Source organism: Stigmatopora nigra, chromosome 17 (assembly GCF_051989575.1).
Source record: "Stigmatopora nigra isolate UIUO_SnigA chromosome 17, RoL_Snig_1.1, whole genome shotgun sequence".
Taxonomy (NCBI): domain Eukaryota; kingdom Metazoa; phylum Chordata; class Actinopteri; order Syngnathiformes; family Syngnathidae; genus Stigmatopora; species Stigmatopora nigra.
The window spans coordinates 5,935,204-5,948,143 of NC_135524.1; the positions used below are offsets into that span (position 1 = coordinate 5,935,204).

The following is a 12,940-nucleotide window of genomic DNA, read 5'->3' on the forward strand; positions in this document are numbered from 1 at the left end:
GCGCATCTCAAAGAAGAATATGGTCAAATAAAATGTATTAAACTCAATAATTCTACAGATTTATGCAATGCTTAGAATTCTATCTATTTCCTATAATATCTTGATTTGAGATGTGTCATTTCAGGACTGCTAAAAGCAGCTGATATTAGGGGTTAGGGGGGGTATACAAGGCTTGCCATTTGCCCCTATTGGAAGACCGTTCAAAAACTTTTTGCTCAAACCGAGCTAACGTTTACATTCATCCGAGCAACTCAACCAAACTAGTCTACACTAGCCCTGTTCTAAGTAAACAAAAACAAAGAAAAACCTAAACGATACTGTAAACATCATTTACATTATTACCTATAGTGCAATTACAACCCTGTGCAGAAACCCTCTTAAAGCTCGCCTTCAAATAACCTTGCAAATGGCACATCTTTTTTTTGGGGGAAAAAACAAACATATTCAGGGCATTTCCCTCCTTGTTTTTCTTATTTTTCCTGACACTTATTCCTCTGCTATGTCTTTTTTTTTTTGCGAGGGTAGTAAAATGATAATTCAACACTAATTAGGGACATGGACAAATTAACACAGGGCAGGATTAAATTGGCGTGGAAAGAGAAAAAAGCGCGTGCGTAAGACAAATAAATAGCTCTTAAAATCCATATTTGATATCGCCTTCCTTCGCATTCTGACGGTGTTCAGTCTCATGGTCATTCAGTCACGTAGTTTGAAAAAAAATGAGTCTTTTAAGAGTGCAAATGCCATAAGCCAGCATGTCGATGATCGACCCGCCCTAACCGCTCGTACAGATAGGAGGGATGGCGTGGACGTGAAGGTGAAACAGGGCTTTTTTTTCAGGAAAAAATCTGGGCAGGCCTAATAGCTCGCGCCGTGCATTGTGTCATACACAAGCCACTACTGGGTCACACCCAGGTGACCACACGGAGCGCATCGAGCTGAGTATAAGCTAAGCTCTCAGTATGAAAATACAATTAATAACATGAACCCCTTAAACAGTCATTTTCATGTTTGACACTTTCAGTTCTGTATAGATCGGTCATTAAATCATCCGTCCTCGGTACGTGGGCATGCAATGTACCATTTTAGTGCATGTTCTTTTACCCCAAGACAATAATTTTGTACTACAAAAGCATTGCTGCAGTGCATGAATATTTTCTTTTTTTTTCTCAATGCGTTGGCTAGCAATTATACTTTAAGTACTCAGTGTGTGTGTGTGTGTGTGTGTGTGTGTGAGGTCCAAAAGCAGACGTAGGCATAGTCACATTAATAGACTATAAATGCATGGTTAAATCAGTAAATTGTCAAAATGCAATTATAATGTAACTATTTCAACATTGATATGACATTGAATAAAATAAGATACGTTTTTTTAAAGATTTGTGGCCCTTAATTGACTCTTAATGTTTCAACTTGGTCCAAATAGGGGAAAAAAACTTCTTAGACTTTGAGCCTAGTTATGACTTGTACAGAACTAGGTAAAAGTTAAACATGTCATAGCTAAATATTATTATTTTTGATAAACATAGGGATGGCAGCACTCTTACTAACTCACCACATGTTTAGCCAAATAAAAATGGTATTTTCTGTATAAATTCCCTAATCCTTTTTAGGCAAGTTATATTGTCAAAATTTGTGTGTCAAATGAAAATTGACCCATGTCCCATGTGCAAAAATAAGAAAAATATATCAGTGTAAAAAAACAACTGAGGACATTTTATGCCAAATTGCAAATTAGACTTAAAAAAGTCCATGAAATATCCAATCACAAAAAGGATGAAAGAAATATAATCTATGAATTCAAAGTATTAAATTTGCCTGTAATTCACTCTTTCAGTGAAATTGACAATTTTCAATCGTGGCTTTTTATCCTTCTAATTTTCCCCAAGTTGACGTCCAATTCATTTCAACTAGAAGGGAGGGCAGTGAATCAAATTCATTCACCGGCTGCCGACCCTCCCTTCTTAAATATATTGGACTTATCTGTACGTCATAGGGAGCCAAATAGTGAACTTTTATCTATAAAACAATTGCTTTCTGTTTTAGAGAAAGTCTATAAAGTGCAGGCATGGGAAAATTTGTATGGCAGTCACGATATTTGTCAAGGTGAAATTCAACGAAAAGACTTCTTGAAAAGAGTAGAACAGTGACTTATTGATGCCTGCGTCTGCTTGGAGCACTTTTTGTGCATCGACAATAGGGCGGCGGGTTGCACGTGAGCGCCTCTGCATGCGTACGCGGGTGACCAAAATGCCCCCTTAGCGTACGATCACAAGCTTTCTGCGCCGCGGTAGGAAGTACGGGTGAAGAAGAAAGATGGCAGAGGAGGAGAACAAGCAAAAGGTAAGTAGAACTTGATCAGGCGACATTCACTGTCCGTTCACCCTCAGGCCTTGTCCGAAAGCTTCTTGCTCGGCCGGCACGTCGTCGCAGGCGGACGCGTCGCTGCCACCGCCGCCATTGGGGATCAAATTGGCCGAGGCGTCGCCACTCTCCAAGCCGCCGCCGTCGTCCTCGTCCTCTTCCTGTTCCTCTTGGGCTCCCGCCGCGTCCCCCTCGGATGCTGCGGCGGCGGCGGTGGGGCCCGGGCTGCTGTCGGCCAACGCCGGATGAGTCCGCAGGGGGTCCTTGCGTTCAGGAAAGAGCCTCTGGTCAAAGCTTTTGAAGTCGGCCTCGAAGGGGAGGGCCACTTGTTGCGGGGTGGCGCCTAGTCTAAGGTTCAGGCCCACCGGAACGGGGGTGGCGGCGCCCACGGCCATGCCGGCGCGGTACACCTCCATGCTGTCGGGGAGCATGGACTTGATCTTGGGCAACCAGCGCTTACGGACACGCCGTGCATTGGTGCACATGTCAGCAGCGATCACATTCATTTCGCTCTCCTTGAAGTTAGGGTTGAAGTTTTGACAGTAGACTGCAAAATACACACAATCCAAATATTTACCAGTAAATAGTTAGCGTATTCCCTATATATTTATTTGTGAGCAGTTGTAATAACCTGGATGAGATCTTTGTATTTGTATAGTACGTGTACTTCAACTACAGAGCAGTTCACTTCAACTTTTAAGTTCTGCTGACTTTTCATAACCAATAATACTATCCTACTATATTAAAATACTGCTGTGTATAGCGGAAATCTGTGATTAATTGGCATCCCCTTTAAAAGGTTTAGTATGAGTATATACGTGCCAAAAGTTGACAGCAAAGCAGTACTTTTTTCAAATAATATTCCATAAGTCATTTAGGCTCATGAAGAAAATAATAATCTTATTTAGTTATTTCTATGTTTTATTGATGTAGGTCAAAATATTAACACTTGGTACAGAATGTTACACCTGCCGATGTCAATTCTCAATACTAGTTATAATTCTTAAGCATTAGTCATAATTGATGTGATATTTTGTATATAATATACTCTTGTGTGTGTTGTATTATTGCAGTAAAGACTTACGTTTGACAGCATTGAGAACCCTGCTGTCCAGGGGTTTCCTGCTGGGGTCACTGGTGGAGGAGCGGATACCAGTTCCACAGCTGTTGGCTAGAGTGTTTCTGCAATTCACCACCAAAGTCAACGTCAAACACAGTAACAAACCAAATGTAATGTAATTGTGACTTTTAGCAGACTCAAAAGAAACAATTTCAAAGCAGTCTTACCGATCAAAGAACGTCGCCAACAGACGGCGCAGCAAGACCTTGTGTTTGATTCCGGCACACAGATGACAATTCATTAACTGACCTCGAGTCATGAACACTTGTGTACCTGTGAGTGATGAAGAACAAAAGCATTCAAATGTGGTGCATGGGTCATCTCATTAAGCTTTCCCATTTCAGTTTTTATTGTGTGGAGCATTATATATGGTCGAATTTAACTGTTCCGACAAAGAAAATATTTTTTATGCTTCTTGTTAACTGTGTACACTTAATGAAATGAAAACAGTGTCATCTTTGTGATTAATTTTAAAAATAAGAGCCTTTTCTTTGGACTATGAATGAATTAAAATCCAGATAAGAAACAAAATAAGCCAAATAATTGTTCCACACAACAAGAGTCCTGATCAAAGTTGTGGGTGCTGAACACAGCACGCATTTACTGTGGATGTTGCAAAATTAATGATTTACTGACTACAGTACTTTTGAAAAATGCTGAAAGACCATCTATATACTCAGGCTTTTAAAGCTAGATAGCTTGGTTTCGTTAAAGTGCAACTGTTGGCTGCATCTCCAACTTCTCAATGGCTATCCATGGTTGACCCACAACATTGATGCAAATAAAAGCCAGAAATAATAAAAAAAAGGTTTCAAAATGGATTGATGCCCTCCTGCAACAGAGTTATTATAATAAAGCAAACAATGTCGGTCATTTTTTTTCAATGGACATGCTTACATGACCCATTTAATTGTGACTAACTTGCATCTTTGACTGTGATGATCTATTTTGAGTCCATTTGTTTGTACTGTTTCACAAGAAAGAGCATCGAGTTCATAATATTCAGGGTTGGCAAACCGGATTTAAATTCTCCCAGCGTTAGCTGTAATCAACAAACTTTGTGAATAATGGACTTTGATTTGGATGTAGGACTTATCCTAAGCAATTGAAAGCACTGAAAAAAAATGGAGAACAATCAGTAACATGAGCTTCTCATTCTAGTTCGCTTGATAGAACTCAGCTGGCTCGTACAATAATCAAATGTTTGCAACAAAGTTGACTGGCTTCTCTGTTTACTGTCATGAATTTGAGTCCATCTGTTTGTAATGTTTGACATAACAAAGTATTGTGTAAACAATAACTGTTTCTTGGACAAACCACTAACTACCTAACCGACTTGATGGAACGCTCAGCAACAGCAGTTATTGAGCAACTTTTCAACAAAAGAACATTCATTTCACTATTCTGTAACTAACTTTTGATGAGTTACCACTAAATATATGGGCGGTATATAGAATTGAACGCTTAACACTGAGAAAAAATTCTTCTGGCACTTATTGTCAACCATCCACATACTCGTCACTCATGATGTTGTCAGTCAAAATGCCTACCAGCAACCAGTTCCAGCTTCTCTCCTGGGTCTCCCTCGGTGTAGAGCTTTGGGTGACATCGGTAGCCGATCTGGCTGATGAGGCTGGCGGGTAGCGCTACCAGATCCCGACGAATCAGCACGCAATTCCGATTCTCCAAGGCTAGCTGCATGCCCGATATCTCAGGCTTTTCTGCCACTAAAGAAAAGAGACAGAGTTAAATGAGCAACAAGGCTGCATTTGAATTCCGCACAGGACCAATGATATATGAAATCATAAATGTGCATATAAAAACAGGGCTGAACGTGTATCAAATACTATGATGCCAGCTCCCCTTTGTCTCTCTCCAAAAGAAAACGAAAAGTCTTTCTGCAAGTCATGCTGAGTTCTTCAATGAAATTTTGGCCAGACATCAAATGAATTTCCTCTGTCGGGCATGTGCCAAAGTCAACGGGAGAAAAAAAAAATACTGCACTTAGCACAAGTCCTCACAGAGTGTAATGAAAATGTCTTATTAGACACTGATGGATGACACACTGAGTTTCCGGAATGTACCATCAGGCTAACTGGGGCTTGAAGACAGCTACTAAACAGTGGCTATCAAAAATCAAAGACACTTTTGACAGAACAAAAGGTGGCTGCACTGTTTTTTTTTTTTTTTATAAAACAAAGATAAAAATGTAAAAATTCTCACCGCCATAGGGGTTGGCTGAACGTGCATAGAGATGACCAAAACTGTCTTCCGCCATTCCGTCATAAGGCTCTTCTTCAAACTCTTCATCCTCATTCTGGTACGAAGTGGGACTGTCAGTGGTGGGCAGACTGGATTCGCCGGGACTTGAACGCTCCCCCGCAGCTCCACCTGCCGGCCCACCTCCCCCAGCACCCAAAAGGTGATAAGGAGGCACGCCAGGGATAGTGGTCCCCCCAGCTGTGGTGTAAAAGAGCGAACTGGCCCTGGCTAGGCGGCTTCCCAGCTCAGAGGACGAGATTTTGCCTTGCGTGGTTGTGATGGTCAAGGGAGTGGGCTCACCGCCTTCTAGTTTAATCTTGCGCGGTGGCATGAGGAGGGACGGGGACCAACCGGTGTTGGCCAGCAGGGCAGCCACCGCCAAACCGTTGCCGTTATTGCACGGACTCTGAGGCTCCGAGCTCGTCTCCTCCAGATTTCCGGCGGTTTGCGAGTCGCAATGTGGAGAGTTGGCCTTGAACATCAAGTCCATCCCGCGTTCCACGATGTGCTGGATCTGAAGGTAGCCTGCTGTGTACATCACAACTAGCTGCTCACTCGCTGCCATTGTCAGCTTGCCCGTGTAGCAGAAGGAGAGGATCTGCTCGAAACACGCCGGTGTGACCGAGGAGGGCAACTCGAATTGGGTCTTGGTGGACGTGCTGAAGAGGTCACGGAAGTACAGGCTGCTGGCAGCCAGAACGGCCCGATGAGCTTTAAACGCCTGGCCTGGATTTTTAGAAACAATAGTATATTAGATGAGTGCATCCTTTGGGTTGATTTGATGGGAATTGAGCTACAATGCTTTCAAAAAATAGCAAATATTTTGGGGGGGAGAAAAAAAAAACATCATGAGATTGAGTTTAATTCGATACGGGCCTTTCTGTGTTCGGGGAATTATTTGGGTTAATCCGCCACCTTATTGTCGGTCGTAATCGACTTGTAGACTTGACCACAGTTGTGGAGCAATATATTCAATAGGAATTGTTATTGGCTGTGATCACTGGGTGGTGATGTTGTATTATGTAGTGGTATATACAGTCATATCTGTAAATGTGTGCTTTTAAGAAGATAGACTTGATGGGAGCATATGAGAAAGAGAAATCAGTTTTTCAGCTCTATGATTCAATCAATTCTTAATATTTAGCTTTGTAGTTATAATTGGATTTATTGTAAACTCAAATTTGTGTTTAAAGTAGGAATCTCAGAAACAAAGTAGTTATGTCTGCTGCCTTTGAGTGTTAGGAACAGTCGGATGTATTCTAATGAACACATGATTTGATTAATAAATTCACTTTTCCATTAAAGGAGTAGAGAAAACAAAGATAGTTATTAAAATGTCAGCATGACCTCACCTTTGACCAGGATGGAGACATCACAGTAGTGTCCCAACAAACGCTGTTCATTCAGGGAGCCTAGCACTGTGGCTCCAAAGTTTGGGATCTCGACATGGAGCAGTTGCGACATATTTGGACCAGAAAACCTCTGCTGTGTGGACTGCAGAAAAGCACCAGTGAGGGAAGGGATCTGTAACACACAAACAAACAAAAAAAAAACAATTAAGAAGCGGACTAACTTTGCTTCTTGTGCAAAGTCAGCTAGTATCGGCTCAAGCTTAAGTGCTATCTCTCAGTGGAAGACGCGCTTGTGAAAAAGGATAAATGTACAAGGAGGATGAGAGGTGAGGAAAAAAATGGTGTGAAAAGATGTTTGCGAATGGACCCTGAGGGTAAAAATAGAGCCGTGAGCTGCGCTCATATAAGGCCAATGACAAATACGTTCCTGTGATGGGTCTTACACTGCCCTTTGAGGACAAACCACACAGCATCATGAGCAAGCGTTATAGTAAATTTACTGTTGCAAATATTGGAATATTTGTGCTTTGATCAAACGTTTGCCATAAAAACAAAATAACAATGGTAGAAGTTCTGCAACATATTTTCAGTTAACCTTTGTTTCCTCCTCAGAAAAGTAACAAATGTATTTTTCCTGCTATGTTAATGCCCTGAGATACTTTCAAGGCCCCATTAATGTAAAAAAAAACAAAGTTGGGCATACAAGGATATTTGAAATATTAAAATACAACCATGTCGATTCTTGGTTCTAAATGTTGACCTCGAATAATATTAAAAATGTTATTTTCACCTACTGACGGGCAGCCCTCTTCATGAATAACATTAAAAAGTACAATAATAATCAATAATTTATAAAAACAAAACAAATTATAGTTCACAATATTGAGGTTTTGAATGTTTTATAACCAAAAAGTAGTCACAAACCTGCTAAACAGTTAACATTCTAATAGGTCAACTTTAAATGAGCCAAATGGGTTAAAACTACAAGTTAAAAACAAAGAAACTGAAGAAAACCAAGTTGAAAAGAATCACAATCCAACGATATGGGAAAAATGCGATTCTTTAGATCGCCCAGCCCTACCCAGGCTATCAAAAATATATTTCACACACACGCACGCACACACATCTATCTATCTATCAGGACCATTATTGAGCAATGCAGCACAACAGTTTCCAGGAACACAAGGCAAAAAAAAGTCACCGCCTTTCTCACATACCCTTCCCCACTCCATACACACACCCATTAAAAAGTGCGCGTCGAGACGCACAAAGCCAAACCCACGCGCGCGCGCCTACTGCGCGGACTGCATAGGCAAAGCAGTGTGTATTCTGGCACGTAAGCGCTTACTCACCTGGGAAAAAACGCAAGTATATCACCCTCCCATGCACTAATGCAGAGAAACGTGCTCAGACGACGTCCCAAAAAGCCAACTTTGATGGGCGCTTTAAAGTGACACCCCTAATAAAAGCCCATCTTTTGCTCTGCAGCATGACTGACTTTTCCGTTTTCTATGTCGGTATTCCATGCCGTACAGCCGAAAGTCCCCCTTGTCTGACTGTCGCGATCTCTCCTCCCATCTCTTGGTCCTCCTTCTCCGGAGACTGAAGATTCAACAAGTGCCGGTACAGAGAGAAAGAGCGAAAGATACACGCACAGACGCACGTAATGTGTGACAGAAAAAGCGAGAGAAAAGCTGCGTGAATCAATGATGAAAGGAGTGGGAGGCTGTGAGGGTATGCTGCTGGATCAATGCAGTATCTATACGTCGCAGGGAGTGGGAGGGAGAGAAAAAGCAAGCTACAGTTACAGACCGTCAGAAAGTGGGCAGTGCTGGGGAGAAAGGAAAGAACGGGGAAGGGAGGGGAAGCAAGAGGAGGGGAGGGAAGGGAAGGGGCACGGGCTGGAGGCTTTGTCGCTGAGACAGACGGAGAAAGTCATCTGAGGACAGGACGAGGCTACGAGCAGAGAAAGACAATTAGGTTGAGGCGAGCTGCAAAGCTTGCCTCTGGATGAAGGAGGAGAGCGACTATCTGCATGGGAGCTTTCATGTGATAGTTTCAATGGTCAGTAGATGAATAAAAAGAACTTATTTGCTTATGTACCTCCACTTGAGGGTGTTTTGGTGTTGCGTTTGCACGCTCGGATGTCAAAACATGGAGTTAAAGCAAGAGCACTGAAAGAAAACGAATAAAACATGCTTTAAAGTAAGGTGTACATTATTAATTATAATTATTGTGCAGGAATGATGATTTGTGTTGTTGTGGTGTTGTTTAATATTTGCATGAATATGTGATAGGGAATTTGCATACTTGTATAATTTTTAAAGGGTTTAGGGGTAGGATTAAAGAACGTGGAGAAGAATTATGCTCATTAAAATAAATTAGGAAGAAACTTCTGGGACCAATCAATTTTCTAAGTAAGTAAACTGAACACAAATAACAGAGGAGTAGCCATTTTAGTTGGTGTTCCCAGTACGAATAACAAAAAGTGAGTGAGATCTGGTGCCAAATAGATTGGACGTCTAGCACCGTCAATGGCAGCAGGTGCCTTCCATTGGTTAGTAGACAATGTACTGCTCATTTTAGTGTGACCACCAAGGGGCGGTATAACACATACACATACAAATTGTGCAAAGAACATTGTGAGATTGTCAGGAAACCAAAAGCATTGGTTGAACTATTAGGATTTGATTGTCCAATTGACCAAACAATCTCAATATTCTACAATAAAATTATAACAAACCCACGTTACCAATTTGTGAAAAATGTGGCCTGATGCTTTCATTGTGTGAACTACAGTAATACTAATAAGATAGATTTCTCTCAAAAACAAGAATGGTTTAAGAGTAGCGGTGTACGAAGACAAACAGTAGCCAAACTAACGATGACTAATGTAAAAAAAAAAGAGAAAAAGACTTCAGGATGGCCAACGAATCATTTGCACATCTAATGATGCAACTCCTGAAATCCCTGTATGACACGCAGACGATGAGAAAATGCGTCATTTCTTACATTGTATATAATACCATCAACTGCTTTTTCATCTTAAGTAGCCACAATGCATCATTGAAAAGTCATTTAAGAGTCAGTGGCAGACAATAGTTATTTTTTTGGGTCTATTTTCTTTCTTAGTTGGCTCACATAAATGTGCGTTGCTGGTGAATCATGCAAAGACCTTTCTACCAAACACCTACACGCACGCATACACAGAGAAAATATCGTCAACAACTTAGATGTAGTTGGTTTGATGCAAAGTATATGACACGATTGCGTTTGTCTCTTTGCTTGAGCCGACATTTGATTGTTTACATCTTAAACAACTGTCTTATACACTTTTGTAACTATAAAAAGCCAGATGGCTGAAGATGGACAGTTGGACTTAGTGAGGTTGACCAAAGGAAATCTTTTTTTAAATTAAAGCAATACCTTCATGTGAAAGATGGTTGAACAAACTATATTTAGAGCTCTGACAATGGACAAAAAAAACCCGGAACAAATGCAGTCACTATCTGGGTCCATTAAAACTTGTTTCTCCAGTAGCCACACATCCTGGATAGCAAATATGAGACATGACGGCAAGATAATGTAAAAAAAAACATATTTGATTGGCTTAAATAGTACTGGCTTTAAAAAATGCCTGACAACAGCCTTTTTTACCAACTTTGGGGAAACATAGGGTATTATTTACATTTTTCTGCACTATTTCATATTGGAAAAATGATCCCATGATGTGAACCAGATGTTAAAAAGTTACTTAAAAATGAGATGATCTGGTTAGTTTGACCCTGTAACAGATTAACTTAATTCACAAGACTAGGTGTCCAATTGGGTATAAAATTGAAATCCCTTCCACATGGATTAAATAGCCGCATTAAAAAGATGCTGCTTGTATCATCATTAGTGCTAAAAATGGTCTCATTTTCTAGATTAGTAAAACAGTTAAAGGATTAAGAATGGCCACACCTTGACCTTGAAGCAGAATGGCACAATTGAGTGCTTAGTATTCATGAAAACAAGGAAATTAAGAAAACCTGCTTAATCTTTGATGAATTTCTCATAAGAACATTTCAACTGGGAGTACTTGCTGTAACCAATTCTCCCAGTTCAAATGGATCGGATGTCAATCCCTGTTAACAGAACACAAAGAGTCTCCAGATTTAGAAAAAAAAAGTACAAAAATGCTTACTCTTATGTGCCAGACATGAACGCTAACATTTTTTTTTTGATTTTCACTGTTGTTGACCCCATGTTGACCCCGAGCACAGAAGAAATAAAACTCCCATTATTGCAGAGTTTGAAAAAAAATGCCAATTGAACAAACTCCTTTTAACATTGTGTCAACCATTGTGACAGGTTGTATTGTGTTCCAAGAAAGGAACAATTTTATACTGAACCTCACCTTCCAAAAAAAAAAAAAAAATCACAGTTCTCACACAAAAGCAGCAGCTTTGACTAAAGCTTTAAAAAAAAAAAAAACTCGGCCTGAACACCGATATCTGCACTGCACATATAGGCTCACATGAGCGAGCAGGCACAAAAGACAGGAGAAGCAAATCCGCTAATACAATTGGACATATACAACGCACACATGCACACGCTTCCCTCTCGCCGTGTTCTTTTATAGACGCAGTCACGTCATCTCCCTGTACACTCATGTTTGTTGGTATGCGTGTCACCATGAACCTGCTCGTCCATCCATCAGTTACCGTGACGATTGTCCTCATGTTACCCCCCCCCCTCCCTCCACTCGCCAAATCCCACCCCTCCCGGCTTCTATGCACTCTCCCTCCTCGCCCGCATAGCACGTAGTCGCTGTCTCGCTGCCAATTAATGCACAGAGGGCTGCATTGCAGTGAAGTTGGCGCACGGTACAGATTCTACAGACATGCATGTTCGTGCCAGCCAAGAGAGAGAGGGAGGGTAAGCGAGGGTGGGGGTGTTAATGGAAGGGAGGGATGGAGAATATGTCGAGTCAGGCAGACAGGCCGGGCCACAAGCATGCGCACATACACACACAAAGCCGCATATTCACACTAATGTATGCAGGGGGTGAATAGTGGCGCACGTATGCATGCACCAACATAAACACCCCAACTGTCGGCATTAAATATGAATTCCAAGCATGTCAGATGAAAAAAAAAGAACCCCCCACCCCCGCCTTCAGTCTCTTATTCCGTGTCCTCATTTTCTCGCCCTGCGTTTGCACTTCAAACTTTTCACCGAGTTGTTTTTTTTCTTTTCTTGGGAGGGGGCCGTCTAGCCATTTTAGGTCGCACTAGTGTTTTCTTTGGTGGATTTTAATCGAAGATTTTATAGCTTCGTTGCTATGCATAGTGTTGTTGCTCAGGTCTAGGCTTATTTGAATTAAATTAAAATGGGTAGACAAATAGATCAGATAGAAGCCACACGTGCATTAAAAAAAATCTGAATTTAGGTAAATCAAATGTGCTGTTGTCTTATTTGACATTTGCAGCAAATGAAGATTTGAAATGTTATTGTTGGCTTGTTAAGAATATTTGTCATTTTGAAAACCAGGCAGTGATTTTTGGACTACAAGCCGTATACATTTTGTCCTACACTTGAACCCTTTGTCTTTTTTCTTTTGGACCAATCCATTTTATGTTTGCTTTTTAAAAATAACGTTTTGTTATGTCACTTCCCGGCCTGGTACTTCTTCATAATGTTACCACTTTGGCATCTTGTCAACCAAAGTTTAGGTACGTTCAAGGTCTCCCCAAATTGGCATGACAGATCCATTTTGACAACGCACTTCAGTTCCCCACATCGACATGTGCATTCCAAAGGCTTCTTATGCGAGAAGGTGATTTTTTTCTTCACGTTA

At 41.0% G+C, this 12,940-nt stretch overlaps 1 protein-coding gene across 2 annotated transcripts in view; it reads right to left on the reverse strand.

Annotated features, from left to right (window-relative positions):
• Positions 1-427: 427 nt before the first annotated feature.
• Positions 428-12,940, reverse strand: part of nacc2 (NACC family member 2) — a 29,913-nt gene continuing 17,400 nt past the window's right edge. The window contains exons 1-7 of one of the 2 annotated variants that reach the window (XM_077737077.1): positions 8,451-8,849; positions 7,099-7,270; positions 5,708-6,472; positions 5,035-5,211; positions 3,652-3,757; positions 3,449-3,546; positions 428-2,911 (exon numbers count right to left, since the gene is read on the reverse strand). In XM_077737077.1, the coding sequence (XP_077593203.1) occupies positions 2,370-2,911; positions 3,449-3,546; positions 3,652-3,757; positions 5,035-5,211; positions 5,708-6,472; positions 7,099-7,210 (1,800 nt within the window). In that variant the 5' untranslated portion in view covers positions 7,211-7,270; positions 8,451-8,849 and the 3' untranslated portion in view covers positions 428-2,369. Of the gene's footprint in view, positions 2,912-3,448; positions 3,547-3,651; positions 3,758-5,034; positions 5,212-5,707; positions 6,473-7,098; positions 7,271-8,450; positions 8,850-12,940 lie in introns of those variants that run through there. The other variant, XM_077737076.1, reaches the window with a different exon arrangement.